At 38.5% G+C, this 24,731-nt stretch overlaps 1 protein-coding gene across 1 annotated transcript in view; it reads right to left on the bottom strand.

The window, feature by feature from the left end:
* LOC130911136 (transcriptional coactivator YAP1-like) overlaps positions 1-24,731 on the bottom strand; it is a 96,313-nt gene that overhangs the window by 36,080 nt on the left and 35,502 nt on the right. The window contains exons 3-4 of the mRNA XM_057828873.1: positions 11,963-12,081; positions 5,994-6,107 (exon numbers count right to left, since the gene is read on the bottom strand). Coding sequence (XP_057684856.1) covers positions 5,994-6,107; positions 11,963-12,081 — 233 coding nt within the window. The remainder of the gene's footprint in view (positions 1-5,993; positions 6,108-11,962; positions 12,082-24,731) is intronic.

Consider the following 24,731-nt stretch of genomic DNA (forward strand, 5'->3'; position numbering starts at 1 on the left):
AGCAACAGCACAACGAGACCGTGCCTTCGCTGGGCCTCACGAAAAGGGCCAGGAGGGGGTGTTGGATGTTGGTGTGTGTGCGAAACAGCCGGCAACAGGCCTCTGTTAAAGGCGCTCTGCTGCTTTTCTCCTCCAAGCTCAAATTAGCTTTCATTATCAAAGCAGCTGGTCGGCGATCGGACACCTGCATGGCAGCATGGTTCTGCGTGGAGGAATATGTTCCATAACAGAGCAGCATTTTAGGGCTTTCTGCTGCAAGCAAAGGTCCTCAAACCGGGTAGAAAATGATAAATTAAAGGGACAGACAATACTTTATCACGTACATCCCAGTAGAAAAAAATAGTATTTAATTGAACATTTGAATTTCATTTTTCTGATGTGAAATAGAGGAGAAAAATGTTAAATAAAGGCCAATATTTCCAGGAAGTGGCCATCGTAAGTGATAGCAGCCATTTTATCAACGCTGGTATGATTGCCAACCAAATCCAGCTAGTGCTGCAACGATTAATCGATTAACTCGAGTATTAGTTTAGAAAAAAAGATTCAAATTAAATTTTGCTGCTTTCAGTATTCGTTTAATTAAAGTGGCGTTGTAATGGTTTGTTTTGAAAGTGTTTGCATTTAGTTTTATTGATTTGGGTGGATAACTTGCCCTCTAGTCTGCGTCATTACGCATGGCTGAACCCAGCTGCTCCCTGTTAAGACCAACGAAGCTAACTTTTTGTTTGAGCTAATGTTTTTTTTTTAATGCATTGGTAATTTAGTTTAAAAGTATATTTAGCATTTGTTAACAGCAGTGTAAAAAAAACAACTTTACTATCTTATAGCATTTAAGCTAGCAGACTTTTGCTACGTAAGTTAGCCAATTGTTCTTTTGTTGTACATAGATCTTTATTCATTTATTTATTTTTTTTTAAATAACATTTGGTGGTCAGCTCAGGTATTTTATTTTTTTTATGTTCCTTATCCGATTACTTGATTATTCGGACTAACTAGCTCATCGATTAATCGACTACTAAAGTAATCAATAGCTGCAGCCCTAAATCCAGCCCTTCCTCGTGACATCATTAATACTCATTATTACATGTCCCGAGCTAGAGTTTTCCAATGTGTATGGGCGTGGGTACAACTGGCGTCACAAAATGGCTGCCCTCTTAAGCAATATCAAATTTAGTTTAAACAATATTTTGTCCATAATCAGCAGTCTAAGACTATTTTTGGTGGCAATAAAAAATAAAAATAAAAATAAAATCTGAACATGCTGTGCGTGGACGTCACATTTTGGGTTATATAGGCCACGCATTTATACTTATGGCGAAAAACACAGACGAGGCTGAAAAAGCAGTTTCTGCTCTTGCACTCCTCATTAAAAGAAACTGCTGCATTTTAAGCCAAAACAACTGTTGTGTTTGATAGAACAATACGTCTACATGCTGCCATAGCAGATTCTTGGTGCATTAAGCCCCCGAACTATTTTTAATTGGTCTGTTTTGCCCTGAAAATCCCCGCTTACAGATGTCGCGCAACCGGTTTTGTTTCAATCCAGTCATAAAACGAAGGTAATTAATTATATTTCTTATTCAAAATGTCTGTCATTTTTAGCATAGAATCATTAATTGATGTCCAATATTTCGTTTAAAAAAAACAACAACTTTGAAAAATTATTCACTTGCATATTTTAAACTTTTAGACAAATGACGTCACAATGAAAAAAATGTCTTTAAAAAAAGTCACGGATATCTACCTCGTAACTATTGCTTAATTTTTTTTTGTTACTGTCGCATTTTCTCCAATATGTTAGATGATAAATAATCAATCCAAACAAAGAAAAATTGAAAAAAAAAAAAAAAAAATGTTTAAAAGGGTAAATGTATAAAGAAAATCTCGGCTACTCCTTGATGTCTGCGATTTCTGCATCGCGACTCTTGTTATATTACCATGTTTATCCCATAAAATCCCCCAAAAATCCGGCTGTGGCCATTCACAGCTCTGTCTTGACACTCAGTGATACATGCTACATGGAGTTTTTGGATCGAAACCGGGTAAGTACGCAATAATATCTCGTTAAAGTCATGGCGTCTGTAATTCTGCTCTCGCATGCTCTCACCTCCAGATAGGGTTTTGCTGTTTAAATTTTTAAATGCCCTCCTGTTCAAAATGTTTATTCCCCCAGAAGACTGAGATTTTAAGCTTTCCAATGATGTATCACACATGCATATCGGACAATTTTGAAATTTAGCCAAATTGGGGGTCTCAGAGCAGAACTTCCAAGTCACTTGAGTGTTTTCCGCCTTATATATTTTGTTTGTATTATGTATGGATTCAAGATAATCTCTTTATTCATTCTTGAGTTACAATCACACTTGCAGGTGTTTATAATATGAAACAGAAGAGGTGATTAAATTTGGGGTTAGGGTTATTGGGTATTGAACTATAATTTGAAGCATAGGTGATGAAAAGAGAAATATTCATACCTAAGGGGACTACCCACCTCACCAAATATTGCAATGCTTTGAATTTGGCTGCTTAAAGGGGAAGTTCAGAATTTTTGAAATAAGGCTTAATCTTCGAGTTGGCGGGGGGTTAATTAGCTGGTGGAGTTGATGTCAACAAATTATGCGTATATTGTTAGTTATTTGTTGGTTTGAGGGCTCCGAAGTGGTTAAGCTAGCGCGAGTCAATGGTGCCTGCTTAGCATAGCAATAAAAAACAACATATGCACGCATGAGAATCACCAATTACCCATGCAATCAATAGTGCTGGCTATTTTTTCAGGATAAAGTTTTTAAAAACTTGCCATTGCATGTCAATAATTGTAGTATGAACAGCAACTTTTGTAATCCGGCCGCTCTGCAGGGAACAGGCTGTCTAGGTAAGGAGGGCGGCGGGATATCACATTGTTTTTTTCACCGCTGATTTTTTTTTTGGGGAGGGGGAGGGGGGGTGAAAGGGACTACCCGGCAGACTAAGCACAAGTGGCCGAAGCACTCCTCTCTATTGTGGTCGCATTACGCGTCTAAAAATATAGTCCTTCAGGATGAAATGAATTACGGAAGTTCGGTGTAACGCTGTTTTGGCCGCATGCGTATTTCGAAAATTGATCTGCCTTTTGAATTTATTTGACTATGTTAGATATGTTTATATGTTTTTTTTATTGGCATGCATCATTGATTTGCGCTAGCTTAGCCGCTACGGAGCTCTGAAAAATACAAATAACGGACAAACTGCACACAATTTGTTGAAATTAACTCCACTGACTAATTAAACCTAACTAAAAGCTAACTAAAAGATTAAGCCTAAAGTCAAAATTCTGAACTTCCCCTTTAAGTGGAAGTCTGCTTTGGTTATTGCCACCAATAATAAGTTGATTGACTGTTTTTTTAGGGCTGTCAAATGATTAAATTTTTTTTATCGAATTAATCACAGCTTAAAAATTAATTAATCGTAATTAATCGCAATTCTAACCATCTATAAAATATGCCATATTTTTCTGTAAATTATTGTTGGAATGGAAAGATGAGACACAAAATGGATATATACATTCAACATACTGTACATAAGTACTGTATTTGTTTATTATAACAATAAATCAACAAGATGGCATTAACATTAACATTCTCTTGAAGTGATCCATGGATAGAAAGACCTGTAGTTCTTAAAAGATAAATGTTCGTATAAGTTATAGAAATTTTATATTAAAACCCCTCTTAATGTTTTCGTTTTAATAAAATTTGTAAAATTTTCAATCAAAAAATAAACTAGTAGCTCGCCATTGTTGATGTCAATAATTACACAATTCTCATGGTGCTGAACCCATAAAATCAGTCGCACCCAAGTGCCATCAGAGGGCGACAAAACTCCAAAAAAACACAAGTAACAAGTCCATATGACCCTGAGCTGTCATTTTAATCTGTTTGAACGGGGCATGTGCGTTAATATTTATTTTATTTTAATAAATATTTATTTAATATAAATTTAAAATAATAAATATTTAATATTTAAATATTTTAACGTGATTAATTAAAAAAAATTAATTACCACCCGTTAACGCGATAATTTTGACAGCCCTACTTTTTTATTTTATAGTTTTTATTTTTTTGCCTGCCATTGACAAAGATAGACGTCCAATTAATTCATAACTGGGAGTGCTGGCTATAAATACTCACCTTTCAGTGTGCATTGACGACGCATTGACTAGCGCCTTCAATGGCAACCAATGAGTTAGAAGAGTGCACTATTAAGAGTTAAATACTTTGAGCAACATTCTTTCACATAACGTTAATGGATATTAGATGTCCCTTAAGTACTGTCCAAGGCGTTGTGTGGTGGCTCGTGAACAGTTAACATGGTGAAACTCACTATCAGGCGCCCGCTAGCCGTGTGCGTATTTGTGTGTGTTCACAATTAGTAAATCTTCAAAGCCGCCGTCTCCCCTCCCAGCTGCTCCGCTCCCCTTCCAACTGTTTTGGACTCGGCCTGCGTTCACTTACAAGACAGCTCCAACGCTGTGCTGACACAGAATGTGACAGTATTAAAATTGAACGCTTTTTGTTTTTGTTTTTTTTATCACAAACAAGGAGTCCTGTCACTTATCTGCTAACCCCACAGAAAAAATCCTGTCAAACTTTAGCTTGGGTGTGTGTGTGCAATGCTGGTAGGATTAATGGCCAACTCAGCTGTTGTTCCAACACTAAAATGGTTGACAAAAGGTTAGGTGCTGCTTTAGAGCAAGAGCAACAAAGTGGAAGTAGGGGGGTGGGAGGACATAGAGGAGTCCAAATTAAAATCAAAGTAAAGGCCTTTTCACACTAGCGTCAGCCCAATGTGAAGAGCGGTACACAGCGAGCTCAAAACGTAGACTGATGTAATGGCTGTCAGGAAGTGAAAAACATTTACTATCGTCTCAAGCAGCAATGCGTTTATTTTTCATTGTTGCACAAAAAGAAGTGGCTTTTCCTATTTCAAGGAGTAGGGGGCATTATAATAGCCGTGTAAAGAGTTGTACTAGTTTATGTACGAGGGGCATTCAAAAAGTAATGCACTCAAATGCATTGCTCGTACAGGATTTTACCAATCTTGTTTATATTTGGCACAAACATGATAGGACACACCTTTTTGTGATTGTTATATGTGTTTTTCTTATTTTCAGAGTTTTAAAGCTTAAACTAGCTTCCAACATGGCTGCCCCTCTTGAAGCTCGTCAGAAACAAAGAGCTGCAATTGAATTGAAAATGGATAGGGAGAAACCCCTCTGAGGATTCACAACGGGCTAAAAATGTCCATAGACCAGGGGTGATGAATTAAAAATCCTCTGGGTCCGGAAATATTTTTAATGCTTGTATCTTTACGTGGCCATGCTGATAATTACAACATTCAAAAATGTAAATAAAATATTAAAAAAATAAATGTATAGTAAGTAATAAATAATATTTAATAATAATTTATTAGTAATAAATAATAAAGCGATCATATTGAGCCCTTAATTCCACTATTTTTTGAGAACAGATGGCAGAGTTCATAGGGAAACTTTGCGAAAAAGCTGCGTGCTTCGTTTCATAGTGCCTTTTCAAATGGCTGCTTTTTACAAGTTCGGCCATTCCTTACTACGCGGCGAAACTTCTACACAACGCTCAGCGCGCTTGCACATGCATGCGCACATCGGTTAGAAGCGGCGAGTACTCACAATTTTTGTTTTTATTTAGTTTTTTTAGAACCTTTTCATTGCCTGAAAAATACTTTTTGCATGTATTACCCTCTCATACTTTTAACCATTGTGGTTTTTTGTGTTAGCTTTGAAGCAGTTGACCACATTAGTCACATAGCGTATTTAAACCGTCCTTATTTGACATACAGTTAGTTTTTAGGGCTTTAAGGCCGCCAGAGCTGGAAGGAACTTCACATGAGGGAGGAGAGATGGTGTTTCCATGACGACGGGTTTGATGTTTTGCTTTCCATTTACGATAAATGTCCAAAATTTTCTCTTCAGAACTCACCAAAGCGGGGGTCGAGTCGTGGGTCCAGCCAGGAAGTGGTTTTGTTCTTGTGGTTGATGTAGTAAATTTCACCCTCTGATGTAATCGCTTGTTCCCAGCCTTCAGGGAGGGGACCTGAGGGAGAGCCGACAAGGCCGATGACGTAACTGCGTCTAATCATCTTTAAATTAACCTTTTGCTGGCGTGTATACTCATAGGCGGAGTTTGACTTTTGGGCCAGGGGGGGCACAACATGTTGATGACCCCAAAACGCAGTGTCAGCAATAAAATTAACTTACAAGAATGTTTATAATAATAAGTTGAAAATTACCTTTTTTTTTGTTACCCGTCATTCTTGAGTGGAATTCTAAATAAGGCTGCTTAGGACAGCTAAACTTTTCGCCAAGATCGTCATCCATTGACTATGGTATGCCCGCTGGTGTCGTGCCAATGTAGTTACCCCAGTCAAATATTATATCCCCTGGGCGGAACCATATGGAGGTAGATTTGTGTCCTCATTATTCGATTAAAAAAAATATTTCAGTTTGAAAGCAAAAATAAATTTGAAACTCAAAAAAAAAAAAAAAAAAAAAAATGCATTTGAAAGCCATTTTTCTTAGATTTTTTTTTTTTTTTTTTGATTGAAGCAACTTTTTTGATTGAAGTAATGTTTTGCGTTTGGGCCATATTTTGGCTAGGACATTTGGGTCTTTATTATTCAATCAAAAAATAAGTTGCTTCAAACAAAAAATGTATATTTTTTTAAACGAAAAATAACTTCAACAATCAAAAAAAAAAAAAAAGAGAACAATTTCAATCATAGAAAAAAAAGTTTTTTAATACGAAAAACATATTTGAGACTCAAATATTTGCATTTGAAAACTTAATTTTATAAGTTTTCTTTGATTTTAGCAATACTTTTTGTGTTTGGGCCATATGATGGGTAGGGCATTTGTGTCTAAATCATTCAATCCCCCAAAAATTTGCTTCAATTGTAAAAAATATTTTCAAACAAAGAAAAAAAATCATCTGAATAATAAATTGCCCTCCTCTATTTTTTTAAAAAATAATATGCAAAGAAAATGACCGTCTAAGGTGCTGGTCACATGATCTGTTTGAAAAATAAATTTGAACTATTATACAGTACAAACATCATTTTTTATCATTTTTGGTTGCCTTACTGCTTTACACCTTTTATATATAGAGGAAAGTCACCAGGGGGGGCTGGGCCCCCTGTCTCCCTCTTAAACTCCGCTTATGTGTATACTGACAGAAGATTAACTCATTGGCTCCCATTTACGATGAAAGAAGACGTCTAATTCATTTGAACTGATAGTTCAAAATGGATTGGACATCTATCGCTGTCAGTGGTATTGAAATAATCATTCTTTGACAACCCTCCCACCCCTGATTCGCTCCCATTTTTTTTCCCATCCACAAAACCCGATTTAGACACGAGTGGCAATCTAAAGATACTTAATAGTAATCTGGGAGTCGAAAAACATGTCAGACAGGACCCGTCACGTTCTACGTTGGCCTCGAGTCACTCGAGGCAAATTCCAAGAAGCGCAACCTCCAGCGAGCTAAGCTGAGCCTCGCTGACGTGTAGCGACTAGCGTGTAGTGCAAAAAGGCCCAGACAGTAGTAATCGAGTTCATGGAAATAATGAGCAAAATTTACGCAACCTCCACCCACAAACTCAAATCTGCTCGTTGAACCCGTTCTAGCCTTCTCGAGCACCGATTATTATTGTGATTGACTAATCTATATTAATGTAATGTATATTAAGTAATTCAGGGGTGTCAAGCTCATTTTGATTCGCGGGCTGCATTTACTGTTTGGCAATTAGATCTTATGTGGGACAGACGAGTTTATTTTTGGCAAAATAATTTAAGTCGCTGGCTGCCATTGACCGCACGTGATGGCAATGGCACTGAAAGATGAGCATTCAAGTTCAATATTAGTGAATTGGACATCTATCATTGACAATGGCAGGTAGGGGTGTGACAAAATATCGAAATAGTGATATATCGTGATACTTTGTATCCCAAAAGGTTCTCGATATGCTCTTGCCAAGAATCGAGATATCGTTTTAAAAAGGTGTCAATGTTTACAAAAAAAAACAAACAAACAAACAAAAAAAAGGAATCAACAAGTTGCTACCAAAATCTTTCACCATAATAGTGTCTCAGTTAACTATAAGGCTGCCATTGACGTTGCTCAAAGCCCAATCCATTTAGGGGCAGTTTACATGGCGACTCTGCGACACTATAACGCAATGACTGAGTAGCGGACTCGCCTCGCGTGCATATGGTGTCGGCAAAGACGAAAAATTCTGAATCCTGCCTCCAAAGTGGAAGAATCCGATTGCGGGGGGTTGAGGGGGGCTTCCTCGGCATGCATATCAAAGGCTCCTGCGGCGCGAGACCGCGCCGTTAACGTCACACGTACACGTCACATTGGGCGTGCGCAGCGGTGCTACTAAACATTAAAAGCGGCAAATATGGCGGAATGTTGGCTTTAATTTACTGTTTTAATAATATTTCTAAATTAAATATGTTGAACGTTTCAATTTTTGTGCCTTTTTGAACCAAAGGAAAATGACATTGCTTCGAGTGGGCGGGCATATTTTTTTCCGGGCTGAGGGAGCTTGGTGGGGTCTAAATGCATCATTCTCTGTCGCTCTGTAAATCTGCACTGCCTCCTAGGGCCTGGCATGAATACTACATCGTTTTCATGCAACATTGTTCAAATGGAGACGCAAATGCAAATGCAAATTTGAAATTTTTTGTATTCTCGGAGAGTCACCATGTAAACAGCCCCTTAGACTGGGAACGTTCGTTCATTCGAAACCAGAGCATTCACAGTCATTATGTCCGATTTTCAGGGCATTTACAGGTTACTTGCTGTTCATTTTAGGGCGGGGGTGGCCAACCCTGGTCCTCGAGAGCCGCAATCAGCTTGTTTTCCATGTCTCCTTCCTCCAACACACCTGAATTAAATTATCAGGATTGATATCAGGCAACTGCAGAGCTTGCTGATGAGCTGATCGTTTGATTCAGGTGTGTTAAAGGAGTGAGACATGGAAAACAAGCTGGATTGCGGCTCACGAGGACCAGGGTTGGCTACCCCTGTTTTAGGGCATTTACAGGTCATTTCCTTTTGAGTTTGAGTCACTGCCTATTTATTTGGGTGATTCCCAGGTCACTTCCTGTTCTGCAACTCAAAATAAACAGGAAGTGACCCATAAAATGCCCCAAAATCAAAAGGAAGTAACTGAACATCAACAGGTAAATGACTTTAAATGGCCCAAAATTACCTCATTGCCTGGCATTGGAAGCCACTGACGGCAATAGACGTTCAATCCGTTTGACGAATGTTCATTCGCTGCCACCCTCCCAGTTCAAATGGATTGGAAGTCTACTAGTGATAAACTCATTCCAATTCACAGCAGAAGCTTGTTTTTTTCTGTTTTTTAGTTGTTTGCAAAATATCCTAGAATGATTTCCTGACCAATGTATCGATAATCGTTGTATCGCCATATCGTCAGATCATCGTTATCGTGAGCTTTGTATCTCAAATTGTATCGTATCGTGAGGTACCAAAAAGGTTCCCACTCCTAATGGCATGCATTTTGCATAATTTCCATGTCATTTTAAGATACTTACGGGTCACTGCCTGTAAATTTTGGATCATTTCCCCAAGATTTCTCGGGCATTTCCTGATAGCTACTTATTGATTTTGAGTCATTTCCAGGTTACTTCCTGTTGATTTGGTGTGATTTGGGGCATTTTGGGCCACTTTTTAACTCTGCCATTGACGGCGCTAGATGCCCAGGCCATTTTGTCAGGGCGGGGACAAATGGACGAATGTAACTGCGGATACGAAAGTGAACCAAGTGCACGCACTCGATCACACAAATTTACAGTTTTACTGTGCCAATGTCAAAATAAAAGCATGTAATTTTCGATATAAAATATGAATGAGCTACAGCAGGCCGGATTGGACCCTCTGCTGGACACCCCTGATATACAGTGGGGCAAATAAGTATTTAGTCAACCACCAATTGTGCAAGTTCTCCTACTTGAAAAGGTTAGAGAGGCCTGTAATTGTCAACATGAGTAAACCTCAATCATGAGAGACAGAATGTAGAAAAAAAAAACGGAAAATCACATTGTTTGATTTTAAAGAATTCGTTTCCAAATTATAGTGGACAATAAGTATTTGGTCACCTACAACAAGCAAGATTTCTGGCTGTCATAGAGGTCTAACGAGGCTCCACTCGTTACCTGTATTAATGGCACCTGTTTTAACTCATTCTCGGTATAAAAGACACCTGTCCACAACCTCAGTCAGTCACACTCCAAACTCCACTATAGCCAACAACAAAGAGCTGTCGAAGGACACCAGAGACAAAATTTTAGACCTGCACCAGGCTGGGAAGACTGAATCTGCAATAGGTAAAATGCTTGGTGTAAAGAAATCAACTGTCGGAGCAATAGAAAATGGAAGACATACAAGACCACTGATAATCTCCCTCGATCTTGGGCTCCATGCAAGATCTCACCCGTGGCGTCAAAATGATAACAAGAACGGTGAACAAAAATCCCAGAACCACACGGGGGGACCTAGTGAATGACCTACAGAGAGCTGTGACCACAGTAACAAAGGCTACTATCAGTAATACAATGCTACGCCAGGGACTCAAACAGGGACTCAAATCCTGCACTGCCAGACGTGTCCCCCTGCCGAAGAAAGTACACGTCCAGGCCCGTCTGCGTTTTGCTAGAGAGCATTTGGCTGATCCAGAAGAGGATTGGGAGAATGTGTTATGGTCAGATGAAACCCAAATAGAACCTTTTGGTAGAAACACAGGTTCTCGTGTTTGGAGGAAAAAGAATACCGAATTGCACCATGCCCTCTGTGAAGCATGGGGGTGGAAACATCATGCTTTGGGGCTGTTTTTCTGCAAAGGGACCAGGACGACTGATCTGTGTAAAGGAAAGAATGAATGGGGCCATGTATCGAGAGATTTTGAGTGAAAATCTCCTTCCATCGGCAAGGGCATTGAAGATGAGACGTGGCTGGGTCTTTCAGCATGGCAATGATCCCAAACACACAGCCAGGGCAACAAAGGAGTGGCTTCGTAAGAAGCATTTCAACGTCCTGGAGTGGCCTTGCCAGTCTCCAGGTCTCAACCCCATAGAAAGTCTGTGGAGGGAGTTGAAAGTCCGTGTTGCCCAACAACAGCCCCAAAACATCACTGCTCTAGAGGAGATCTGCATGGAGGAATGGGCCAAAATACCAGCAACAGTGTGTGAAAAGCTTGTGTAGAGTTACAGAACACGTTTGGCCTCCGTTATTGCCAACAAAGGGTACATAACAAAGTACTGAGATGTACTTTTGGTATTGACCAAATACTTATTTTCCACCATGATTTTTTTTCACATTCTGTCTCTCATGGTTGAGGTTTACCCATGTTGACAATTACAGGCCTCTCTGATATTTTCAAGTGGGAGAACTTGCACAATTAGTGGTTGACTAAATACTTATTTGCCCCACTGAAATGGACTAAACTGTAAACCTGAATGGGAACAAACACGATGAACAAAGAGAGGTTGGACTATGAGTACTATGTAACTGTAAATTCTATCATCATTTACTAAAGTAAAAGCAGATGTTTGCAAATATGTTATTTTGATTTATTTACATTCTGCTTTTATTGAGAACTACATAAACTGAGACTAGTATTAAGAGGCTCGACGAAGAGGATTTGTATAATTTTTAAGTACAGGTCTCAAAAACGATTAATCGGCTATCAAAGTAGTTGTTGATTAATTTGATAATCAGCTGTCGATTCGTCAATTCATCGTAGCATCACCATTTGAACCAAAACTTATTATAAAACATTTAACACAAATTTTTGTTTGAAAAAAAAAATAAAAAAATTCACATTCAAAAACAAAACTGAATTAACAGTAATAACACACCACTGGCCGGGTTCATTAGGTTCTGCTGCTGAACTGGCACGGAGCTGGGTGGCGGAGCCTGGTTCATCTGGAGCAAGGCCTTGCGGGGGTCCTGCCAAGTGGTGGTCTGATCAATGTGGCTGTAAAAAGACAAAAAGATAAGAGTCAGTTTAGGGAGAATTGAAAGTGGAGGCTGGGCACGTGCGGGAACCGATGAGTCAGTCGGACAGAGAGCTTTCAACTGGACAATGGGAGTTATTCGGCAAGCGTCCAACATCAGCTTACATACGCCTGAAAAACATGTTTGCCTTTAATTCTCGGGAAATCGGCAGAATGGAGAAAAGCAGAACAGCGGTAAGCGACTGTTTCAACAGAGTGCAGTGAATGGTTATGTTTCAGTGCCATTAATGGCGATAAAAGTCCAATGCATTTGAACTGGGATGGGCTGGCAACAACCATTATTCTAATAAATTGGACGTTTATCACCGTCAATGGCAGCCGATGCATAAACTTGTCTACACACCTGGATTTCATACAAGACCAGTCCTAGGCATTCCTGTTAAAACATGTAACAGATGTATTGCACGTGTCTTTCTTTTTATAATACAAAAATTGCAGACTTTAAAACTAAAATCACCTAATTTTTTTTTTTTTTTTTAAATTTTCAGTCCCCCTTTTAAAAACAATTGAATAATTATTGAACAATTTCCATTAGCTTATGAGTCAGAAGGTATCATTCAATTTGTTGCCATATGTATATGAGGTAATCATATCAGCTCCCATTTACAATGCCCGTCCGAGGGAAACCATAACTACAATGTAGCCCATACCAAAAATTAGTTCAACACCACTGACGTACTGTAAAAATACATCATTTATAGTGAATATAGGGCTGCGGCTATCGATTATTTTAGTAGTCGATTAATCGATGAACTAGTTAGTTCGAATAATCGAGTAATCGGATAAAGAACATGAAAAATTTAAACACCTGAGCTGAACCTCAAATGGTATTTAAAAAAAAAAAAAAAAAAATGAAGATCTATGTACAACAAAAGAACAATTGTCTAACTTACATAGCAAAAGTCCGCTTGACTAAATGCTATAAAATGTTAATGTTTTTTTTTTTTTTTTTTTACAATGCTCCTAACAAATGTTTCAGACACATATCCCCACAAAAAACGACTAAATATACCTATAAACTAAATTATGAATGCATAAAAAACATTAGCTCAAACAAAAACTTAGCTTACGTTGGTCTTAACAGGGAGCAGTTGGATTCAGCCATGTGAAATGAGGCAGACCAGAGGGCAGTGTATCTTCCCTAATCAATAAAACTAACAATTTAAAAATAAACCATTAAAACACCACTTTAATTAAACGAATACTCGAAGCAATAAAATTTAATTCAAACATTTTTTTCTAATCAAAAACTCGAGTTAATCGATTAATCGTTGCAGCACTAATTGAATATGATCAAATTTTTCTGCCAATACTTTGTAGTGTTTTTTTTTTTTTTTTATATTTTGGTAGCCTAACATGTGTATATTAAAAGATGTTTTTGTAATTAGATGTTGAGAACATTTGCATTTGTAAGGGCTGGGAAATGAATGAAAAGCTTAATCATAATTGTTTGCTAGGGTGCCTTGCGATTAATCAAATCACAAAATCCGATAAATTCAAAATTACGTTTGTCAACACCACATTTATGCCATGTTTAGAACAAATCAAACTGAAGGCTTTACTTCTTTGTTGGCTTTGATGTGTATGCGCGATTAAATAATTAACTGCGTTAATTTGCAAGTTAAATTGCTAACTTGCCAAGCCTAAGTATTGTAGTGCTATGATTCCTGCCACTCCCATTAGAAAACAGAACTGACCCTGACCGTGTTATTTTTCTTGGCAATAATACTGATAACTGGATCATTTTGCCCACAACGTCCATGATGTTAAATTTCCATCTCTGGATCCAAAAAAGCCTACTGGCGTCAGTGCTTGGCTGCGGTAGGAAAAGGCATGCGTGGCCTCAGGTGAGGCGCCGTCTCCAGGCTTTGAAAACAACAAGTGAAGGGCGGAACATTGTTTCTGCATCTATTTGATGGCTCCTCTCTGCCTGGCAGCATGGGGGGAGCCGTAGAAGCTTTCGGGGAGGATTGCGGTGGGTGTCATGGGTATTGTGTCGCATTCTGTGAAGGCATTGATAATTAGTGCTTTGTTGGTACTTGTTGCTCGATTAAGATGGAAAGCTAATACAGGAAGCCCTCCTCTCCCGAGCAGGACCCTCGCTATAGAGGGAGGGTCAGTCCCAGGGCTCAACGCAGGGGGTCCTTCTTTATTTTTTTTTTCTTTCCTGGAAGCCCCCTCGGACACTGTGGAGTGTCAGGGGCTTTAACAATCTGGCGCCACATTTACAAAGCTTTCACCTGCTTGACAAAAGCGCAGACTGAGCTACGACCTAAAACCCCACACCATTCACATGTTCTTTTTTTTTTGTTGGGACCCCCATCAGCTCAAACAAAATAGACGGAAGATTCAGGCAGTTTGTTTACATCGGGGACGCAATTTGTGTGTTTACAACATGGCCGACTAGCTAAAAAAACGACTGACTAACCAAGCATTTAGTTGGTCTGGGAATTTTTTAAGGATGCAACATGTGTGTTTTCAACAAGGCCGACTAGCTAAATAACAAACTAACTAAACCAGCACTCTGCTGGTTAGGGATTTTTCTTAAGGATTGCGCTCCTGTGTTTACAACACGGCCAACTAGCTAAACAACCATTTAACCTCTAACCAAGCACCTGGTTGGTGTGGGATTTTTTTAAAGGAAGCAACTGGTATGTTTACAACATGGCCGACTGGCTAACTAACGACTGACTAACCAAGCATTTAGTTGGTCTGGGAATTTTTTAAGGATGCAACATGTGTGTTTTCAACAAGGCCGACTAGCTAAATAACAAACTAACTAAACCAGCACTCTGCTGGTTAGGGATTTTTCTTAAGGATTGCGCTCCTGTGTTTACAACACGGCCAACTAGCTAAACAACCATTTAACCTCTAACCAAGCACCTGGTTGGTGTGGGATTTTTTAAAGGAAGCAACTGGTATGTTTACAACATGGCCGACTGGCTAACTAACCATCTCTTTTGCCTTGTTTTGATGTTTTAGCATTGTGCTGAAATTTGTCAAGGCAAAATTTTATTGGCAAACATATAACATTTTACAGGTCGCTTTACTAAGTGAAATTTAAAACTTTTAATGAGCTTTTTAGGGCTGTCCCTGTCCGGACTGTCCGGACCCCTGGCTGGATAGACGTCCTCGCTGCTTCCCCCGTCTCATCTGGCTAGATGGACCTCTTCTTGCTCCTTTACTCCACTGCATTTTTACGGACTGTAACTTCGCCTGCTAATTCCCATTAGCAGTTCTGGGGTTCCTGTCTATCCGTCCTGGGAGTGGATCTCTCCTGACTGTGGTACTCCCTAGGGGTGGGCGATATGGCCTTAAACACGTATCACGATAAATTGAGCAGATTACCTCGATAACGATAAATGACGATAAAGTCGCCCAAGCGGACTGTTATATAATTTGAAAATCTGAATCAATGCATGAAATACAGATTAACAGTTTCTTGTTGATTTAGTTACCAGCATTCAATTTGATATATTTAACAATTGTACATGCAGTCTAAACATTAAGTTTATTAAAATGTATTGTAAACAATAAGAATTCAAGTATGAGCATTTATAACAGCGTGTAATGCTTGAACAATGTACATTGTCAAAATCAATATGCCTGTGCAAACATGTCATTGTAACACAAATGACTTGCAGCTTGAACAGTACACTTCAAAAAGACAATTTATTGTTAATGGCTGCTGTGACATAATTATTCAATACAAGTGTTTACTTTATGGTTTCAGGCCACCCCCCCCCACCCAGTGCATTTCTTAATATATGCACGCATACATGAACCCCCAAACAGACAGACAGACACACATTAAAGCTATATTGATCTTCTGCAAGTGAAACACTTAAGATTTTATGATAGCAATAATGACACAGAATCAAGCACATACAGAAAAATAGCTGGGGCCATTTCTCGGCCATATTATAAGTTTCACCGTTGGATTGTGCTTTATGCTGAATGCTTTACCATCAAAAAAGCTATCAGAGAAATCACACACAGTCAGATACAAAATAACGCGACATAGTAATTCCTAGATGCAGTCCGTGCCCAATCCACTCATTAAGTTCAGCATTTTCGACAAGGTTAGAGCCGCTATCCGACTCCATCACGTTCATTTTTAGCGTTAGCCGCTAGCGGCCGCTAGCGTTAGCCGCTAACGTTAGACTGGCCTGGCTACCAGTAGAAAGCACTGAAAGCACCATCTCCGGAAATCGTGAGAACAAGGGAGGACAGCGGGTGAAAGCCCGTCTGGATGCCACCAAGAGTCTACTAAATGTCGGGTGAAAGTTTGGCGAACCTCCCTTAAGCCACACTCCATCACGTTTTGCTTGTAGCGTTAGCTGCTAGCGTCTAGCGTTAGCTTACCGGGCTTCTGTTTGATTGGCTTCCTGATGATCACGTGACTCCCTACGTAAGTACATTGAGTGGTTTCTTAAAGGGGAATGAACATAGACGAACAACACAGAGTCAAAGCGGGATGAAAAGCCTATTTTCTTGTTTTGTTAATTTACCGAATTTACCGACATGGTCAAAATTACGTCGGTTATCGTGAAGAATTTCGGTGACGGTAAATTTTCGGTTTACCGCCCAGCTCTAGTACTCCCCGAGGTTTCTCATTTTTCTCCCAATTGACTCTGGAGTTTTTGGAGTTTTTCCTTGCCGGCATGGAGGGTCTTAAGGATAGGGGATACCCAGGACTTGAACTGTATCTATTCATTTTTGTTGCTTCATTTCTAATTGTGTATCATATTGCCTCTGGAAAGCCCTTTGAGACATCTGTTGTGATTTAGGGCTATACAAATAAAATTGAATTGAATTGAATTGAATTAGGGCACTTAAAACAGAATTTAATGCTAAATTACGCAGCCAACCTCGAAATAAATAAATAAATCACAAACCTTTAAATTATTGGAAAATTAAGTAAATTACGAAATTTAAGAATTTTTAAAATCTCACATGGACCCTGTTTTACCTTGGATTTATAAAAGCAAATACTTATTTCATAGCTGGTTTAGCTTGACTTGTTCACTGTCTGCCATTGACGGAGATAGACGTTCAATCTATTTGGACTAGGAAGTGCTGGCAGCGATGATTTTATCAAACGATTGCTTCCAGACCTTCCTAGTTCAAATGAATTGGATGTATTGTTGTTTTCGTCAACGATGACGATAACGAAAATATTTCGTCGCCAATTTCTTTAGGACGATGACGAGCTAAAAACGTAGCTTGGGAGACTAGAACATAACGAGACGAACGGCAGCATTCGTCTGACGAGACGAAAAGGCAACATAGTTTTTTTCCTATGTTCACAATGCGTATCATTTTCATATTGTAGCGTTTGGGTCGTGTGACTCATGTGGAATGTGCTGCGCCTCTCCCTAGCTCATCACCGGAGTTTTGCATATGTTTCAAGCTAGGCTGCGCTCAATCTTGCTTGTTTTGAAACACATGGTAAGATTTGTTTTCTATTCTTGACAAGAGAGAATATGCAATGTTGCTTTAGCCTTTAAAGGTCTTTGTTGAGTGATTGTCACACACTAAATGTAACTCATTGCGTTAGCATAGCATTTACGTGAGCATTAGCATCAACTTTAGATTGCTGAGCATAGTCTTACCGCTCAGACTATTTAATTATTATTTTTCTTTACATACAGTCCATGGCTTCAAGGTGGGTTTAATTAAAAATAATGTACAGTGGTACCTCGACATGCGATCAATTCGACACACGATCTTTTCGACGTCCGACGTAAAATTTGACTCGCCATTTGTTTCTATATCCGACGACATGCTCGAAATACGACGACATGACAGCACCGCAGACGATCGCACGGCGGATTTTCTTGTGTGAGAAATCAACACAGGTTTCAAAAAGGTTGGTACAGGTGGTAAAACAAGGATATTATTATTATTATTATTATATTGTTCTCATTTTTATTTATAACTTCTTTGTTTTGCTATGTGTAATTGCCATTTGTAATAGTACCAGAAGTATTTATTAAGGAGTTAGTGTAGGATTTGGGGCTGTGGAATGAATTAATGGAATAATAATGTATTCCTATGGGAAAATCCTCCTCAGCATACGACCATTTCGACTTACAAACAAGGTCCTGAAACGAATTAACTTCATACCTAGAGGTACCACTGATTTGCTTTTCCTGCTGATTGTGTATTTTCAACACGAAGTTGGAGTGCCCTTGTAGACCGGGGTGGCCAACCCTGGTCCTCGAGAGCCACAATCCAGCTTGTTTTCCATGTCTCCCTCCTCCAACACACCTAAATAAAATTATCAGGATTGTTATCGGGCAACTGCAGAGCTTGCTGATGAGCTGATCATTTGATTCAGGTGTTGTAGCGTCTACAAGAGGGGTGGCCAACCCTGGTCCTCGAGAGCCGCAACCCAGCTTGTTTTCCATGTCTCCCTCCTTTAACACACCTGGGTTAACACACCTGGATCAAATGATCAGCTCATCAGCAAGCTCTGCAGGAGCCTGATCACAATCCTGATTATTTGATTCAGGTGTGTTGGAGGAGGGAGACATGGAAAACAAGCTGGATAGGGGCCCTCGAGGACCGCAATTGGGCACCAGAGCCCTATAATATGTGCTTGTCTGTATATGTTCATTCGAAATTGTTGGAAACCTTTTTATATTTTTGGACGAAAACTGCATGACATTCCATCGAATAAAACTAGACGACGATGAACACATTTTGAAATGACTAAAATATGACCAAGACTAATAAGTATTTTCGTCCAAAAGACTAAGACACAAATTAAAAGGGCTGCCAAAAACAAGAATGATTGGACGTCTATCTCCGTCAATGGAACTGGAACATGATCATTCACTACTAACCCTCAATTGAAAATCAAACTGAAGCGTCATCAGATTGTTAGTTTTCACTTCAGCCGTAATCCCAACCTGCCCATCAGTCCCTGAGTCCCAGGGGGCCAGAGAGCGAGAGGTCCTGACTCAGCACTCCTCCTCCAGCCCCCCGCCCCAACCCCTACTACCCTCCACTGCACAATGCAACCCATTTTGAAGCCCCCCTCTTGTTTATGCTTTACTGATCAAAGGAGCTGCCAAATCCCTGACCTCCCTCCCCTTCGCTGCCCTCACACACACGCACACACACATAGCAAAGCAAGCAAAGTAGCTGGAACTGCTCAGACTGAAGGGGCCCCCTTGAGAAAGAGGGGTCACAGAGAGCGGGGTGATACAACTGTCCAATAGAGAAATGGGCTGAAAGAGGGAAAAAACATCCAGGGATGCTTTTTACCCCGCGTAACATGATTGGCTGCCCGAGTTGCCGGGGTCCCGTTATACTCCTCCCTGCCACCCTTTTTCCCACTATGGAAACTATGACATTTATTATAAGGGGGAAGAGAATGGCGGTGAAACAATGGGGTGAGGGAAGGAAGTTTTAATAAGTTTTAATACCTACAACTAGAGATGTCCCGTGCCGATCGATCGGGTACGATCACGTCATTTTCAAAGTATCGGAATCGGCACAAAAATATCGGACATGCCTTTTTTTAATATATATATATTTTTTGATTAAATCGTTTCCTAATTGTATTTAACATTACAGACATAATGTGTTACACTCTTCCAGAGTCTTTAGTTTAAGCTTAAGGTAGGGTTATCAAATGTATCGCATTAACGGCGAGAATTAATATTTTTTACATTTATCACGTTACAATATTTAACGCAATTAACGCATGCGCTGCACGACCCATTCACGCATTGTTGCGTTCAATCTATAATGGCGCCGATTTACCCATACAGTATATAGAGCTAAAAGGCAGCGTAAAATGAGTAGAGTGAATTTTGGCAGTCTTTGGGGCCTTTTTTTTTTTAAATGGCTAAAGCCTTACAATCCCTCTACCAACGATTAGAATAATCATGGGAAGCAATGTGGGGAAGAAAGGTAGTAGTTGATCTTTTTCTTAACACCCTATGTTATTTCCCAACGCAGAGAAGATATATCAATTGGTACCACGACGCACAGTCATGGTTGCACTTCCCATCATGCATTTGGGCAGAAGTTAAATGGCTACAGTATCATTTACTGAAAGCTCAACAAATACACTAGATGGCAATATTTAGTCACAATATACAAAGTCACATTTATCCTTTAAGAATTACAAGTCTTTCTATCCGTGGATCCCTCTCACAGAAAGAATGTTAATAATGTAAATGCCAACTTGAGGATTTATTGTCATAATAAACAAAAACATTACTTATGTACTGTATGTTGAATGTATATATTGTCCGAGTTTTATTCATTTTTTTCTTAGTACATTGCCAAAATGTATATGATCGGGAAAAATTATCGGGAATGATTGGAATTAAATCGGGAGCAAAAAAAAAAAAAGCAATCGGATCGGGAAATATTGGGATCGGCAGATACTCAAACTAAAACGATCGGGATCAGATCGGGAGCAAAAAAACATGATCGGAACAACCCTACCTACAACTACAAATGTTTACGTTTTCCCCATTCTTTTCTTCCCCTTCAAGTCATTTTAAGAACTCGGTTTCCAAAGTCTGGCCCAAAGGCCATAAGTGGGCCTTTTGCAAGATTTTTATTGGCCTGAACATATTGAAATCTCACACTTAAAAATAATAATATGAACAATAAATTCAAAGTTAAATCAAAGTTAAGAGATCAGACTTTGAAAAGAAAGAAACATGTTCTGCAAGTTGTCACTTTTTTTTTTTTTTTTAACTGTAAGCTAAATGAACCCTTTCATGCATGTTTTTATTACATTAATTTTGGAGAAAGCAACTGTTGAATAGCTGTCCCTTATGATGACCGCTGTTCCTAAAAAGGTAAAGATCATTTTTATGCGATCATTTTAACCTTTTTTTGTTGCAAAGATAAATGTTTTGGAAGTTTGAAAAATTTTGTCAACCTTACTTCCCCAAAATTCACTTACAAAAAGATCATAATTTTCCATATTTTAAATAATTTGTCAATGCAAAGTCTAGTTCACTGATTTTTGTCATGTGACTTTATTAGTATTTCACCGTCTAGTTTATTCAATGTAAAACCAAGTTTAAAGACATATGTCGTGTTTTTTTTCCAGCTTAAACTAAATATTTGATTATTTTGAATTAAATTTTTAGAAAAGCTTACTCAAAGTTTGTCAACCTAATTTCCCCACAATAACTTTTAAAGTGGAAAAATATGATAATTTTATTTTTTGTTTTAATAATTTGTTCATTCAAAATTATTTATGAGCTTTTGTGTTGGACATAACATTTTAAATTATCTTTAACGGAAAACTAATGGCATTTTTTTAGTTAAACTATAAATATTTCAGAATATTTATAGATTTTTTTTTTAATATTACAAGCAACAACACAATTTTTTAACATAATATTTTTTACAAAATATAAATCAACTTGATTATTTTTTGAAAGCACATTTATACTTTATAACTTAACATATTGCTTCGTCATATGCCTCAAAATTAAGATTCCAACTTATTTTCTCAATATCTTATTATTGACCTTCCGATCAAATCATTTGTTGCATAAATCGACAAAGAAGTTGATGATCAAAGGAATTAGTGATTAAATCCAATATTTTCCGCCTCACCGGTAGTCTGTATTGAAAACATTTGGTAAATCGGAGAGCGGGTCAATGAGTTACAAGCTCCCGGTAATTCATCACCAGGCTGTAAATCTAAAAGATAATCCATTCAAACTGGCCCGATATGGCTTGAGCTGGATGTCGCTTCCGGCGGGCCAAACATGAAACAAGAAAAACTTGGTGGCAACTGTAAGGGTGTGGATATTGCACCAGTTGCTGTGAGTAATTGATCCTCAAACCCAGACTGGCCGCAACTGCTCAGTGCTGTCTTTACTCGAATGTGGTGGGGGGCGGCACCCTTCCCCCAACCTCTGTTCCCCCTGGGGCCAAACACCGGCCGCTGCCTAACAAATCAATTTTAGCTTCAACTTGTCAAGTTAAGGCTTTACATTGAGTGTTATCTTGGTACATATCAATTGTAAATAGTAGTGTTGTCCCGATCACATATTTTTGGGCTTGAGTCCAGGTGACGTGATTTTTGAGGACCTGCCGATAACAAGGACCGATCCCATACCTTGGTAATTTTTTAACTTATGACAAACTGTTTCTTTTTTTCGTTTCTTTTGACAATATCCTTTGTGTATTTGATTATTTTGTTTCTTTGTAACCATTAAAAAAAATAAAAAATCCGATCCTTTTTTTTTTTTTACCCGATTCCAATCTTATAAAAAATGTACAAAACACACGTTTTTAAATTTCTTTTGACAATATCCTTGTACATTAGAGGTGTAACAATTAATCGATTAATCGACAACTGATCGGTTAGCAAATTAATCAACAACTATTTCGATAACCAATTAATCGGTTAGGACAGCCTCACGTTAAACTTGTCTGAACTCTTGAAATTATAACAGATAACTCTTGAAATTATAACAGATAACTTCTGATTTCTTCATTATATGTTTAAGTCAAAGTAGCACATTTTTGTTTTTTTGGAAAACAACAATTCACAATTTTGCCAATTTTCAGATATCTTACTATCTAAACTAGCCTCTTAATTAATAACTAATAATAACTACCGTAATTTCCCGAATATAACGCGCACTTTTTTTCCCCCAAAATCAACTTGTAAAATCATGGTGCACATTATAAACGGGTACAGGGATGGAGACAAAAATATAAATATATATTATATAAATGTACAGACCGATTTTTTTTTATTGACACGGCCATGTTGTGTTGAAGAAACGTATGCGGCCATCCGTTGCAGACCATTACGCTACGTGACGTCACCATTTAGTTTCGGTCGTGGCGAGCTAGGGAAGGAGTCGGAGGCGGAGTATCAAACAACGGAGCTAATCCGCGTTGCTTTATTGACATTTAGGCTGCAACAAAATACGGTAGCAATGTCTGTCTCACATGCAACCCGCGGAATATAACTATCTTTCCGGCTGTTCCCTCAACAAAATACCTCCCCCCGGGAACTATACAACGTGCCAACATAAGTTCCGCCGGTGAATTCTGTTATAACTCATTACACGGTAATACTTCACTCTGATTGGTCGAATTATTTCATCCGTGTTAAATTCAGCTTTCTTCACTCTTCATAAAGCACATAATTTAGTTTCTTGAACTCATTTGAGTTAACCTTTATTGCAGCTCCGCAACTCGGACCGTAACAAATGTAACACAACACAGACTTTCTGTGTATGTCAACTATATCTGTCCCTCGGGAAACTCAAACCCAAATAACAACTCTTGTTAGTCTACAGCGATGCGCGCTTTCGGTTTTCCGACTTCTAGCCTCACTTTTATTTTACCGTATCTATCCATGGAAGAAACATTTATTCATCATGATGAAACGAGCAAGTTATACAGCAGCCTTTAAAAGAAAAGCCACATCTGTTTTATTTTTCTCCTGGATTCTGGTAAGTTAGAGAAGTTGTCAAATCATATTATTACGTACATATTGTCAGTTTACGGTAATGTTTTGAATTACCACTGTGCTATGCTTGTGCTGAGTTTCAACAGTCAGTAAAATGACATTTCTGTATATGTAGACGAGCTCTGTTTTCTTGTATTCCTCTATTCATTGGTGCTAAAATTAGGGTGCGCGTTATGAAGGGGTACATTAATTTTCCCTCGAAGTGAATTTGGGGTGCGCGTTATACACGGGTGCGCCTTATATTCAGGAAAGTATGGTAATTGTTTAAAATGGACTCATGAATTAGTTGCCATAGAATTTGATAATCGATTTTTGCCAGCAGCTATGAGCAGTCCCTTTTGGGTGCTTGTTTGTATGGAATGTGAGGCTGCACGCGTGCGTGCCAGTGATTAGAACGAGAGAGAGAGAGAGAGCGAGAGAGCGAGAGAGAGAGAGAGAGTTCACAGTTACACTCAGGTTAGGTTGCTGAACCAATGATATTACGAAATGCCAATGAGTTAGATTGTAATTTTTGTGTTGTTAGATCCTGTGTGCCGTCAGAGGTGAGTAAATGAAGCCAATTTTATTGTTAGTATTCTTTGTTGATGAGACGTTACTACTTAGCATGGAGAGCTAAGTTAGTTAGTGATTATGCTAATCAAAGTACTACTAGTCCGTTTGTATTATATTTTGGAGAAGTATATTGGTGCTTGTTATTGTTAGGTAGTAAAGTTGTCTCATTTCTTTTTGTAAAGAAACCACACACATAAACCCATATTTAAAAAAACTTTGTCTCAACACAAACTCCCATTCAAACTGTAAATTGAGTGTTTTTTGTAATGGGATTTGTCTTTATTGTTAAACTGGTTAAACTGGAAGGTTTTCGAAAAAAGTGACACTTATCCGATTAATTGTTTAATCGGCCGATTAATTGTTTAATCGGCCGATTAATTGTTTAATCGGCCGATTAATTGATTATATTAAAAAAATCGTTAAATAATAATAAATCACTTGATCGGATTGGGTACATCCCTAATGCTAATATGTCTTGATTATTTTTAGAGGTGTGCAAAATTTCCGATTCTTAGAATATTCGCGATTCGGCCGTGGAAGATTCGAGAACGATTGACAAACATCCAAATTCCGATT

Source organism: Corythoichthys intestinalis, unplaced genomic scaffold (genome assembly GCF_030265065.1).
Source record: "Corythoichthys intestinalis isolate RoL2023-P3 unplaced genomic scaffold, ASM3026506v1 HiC_scaffold_23, whole genome shotgun sequence".
NCBI lineage: Eukaryota > Metazoa > Chordata > Actinopteri > Syngnathiformes > Syngnathidae > Corythoichthys > Corythoichthys intestinalis.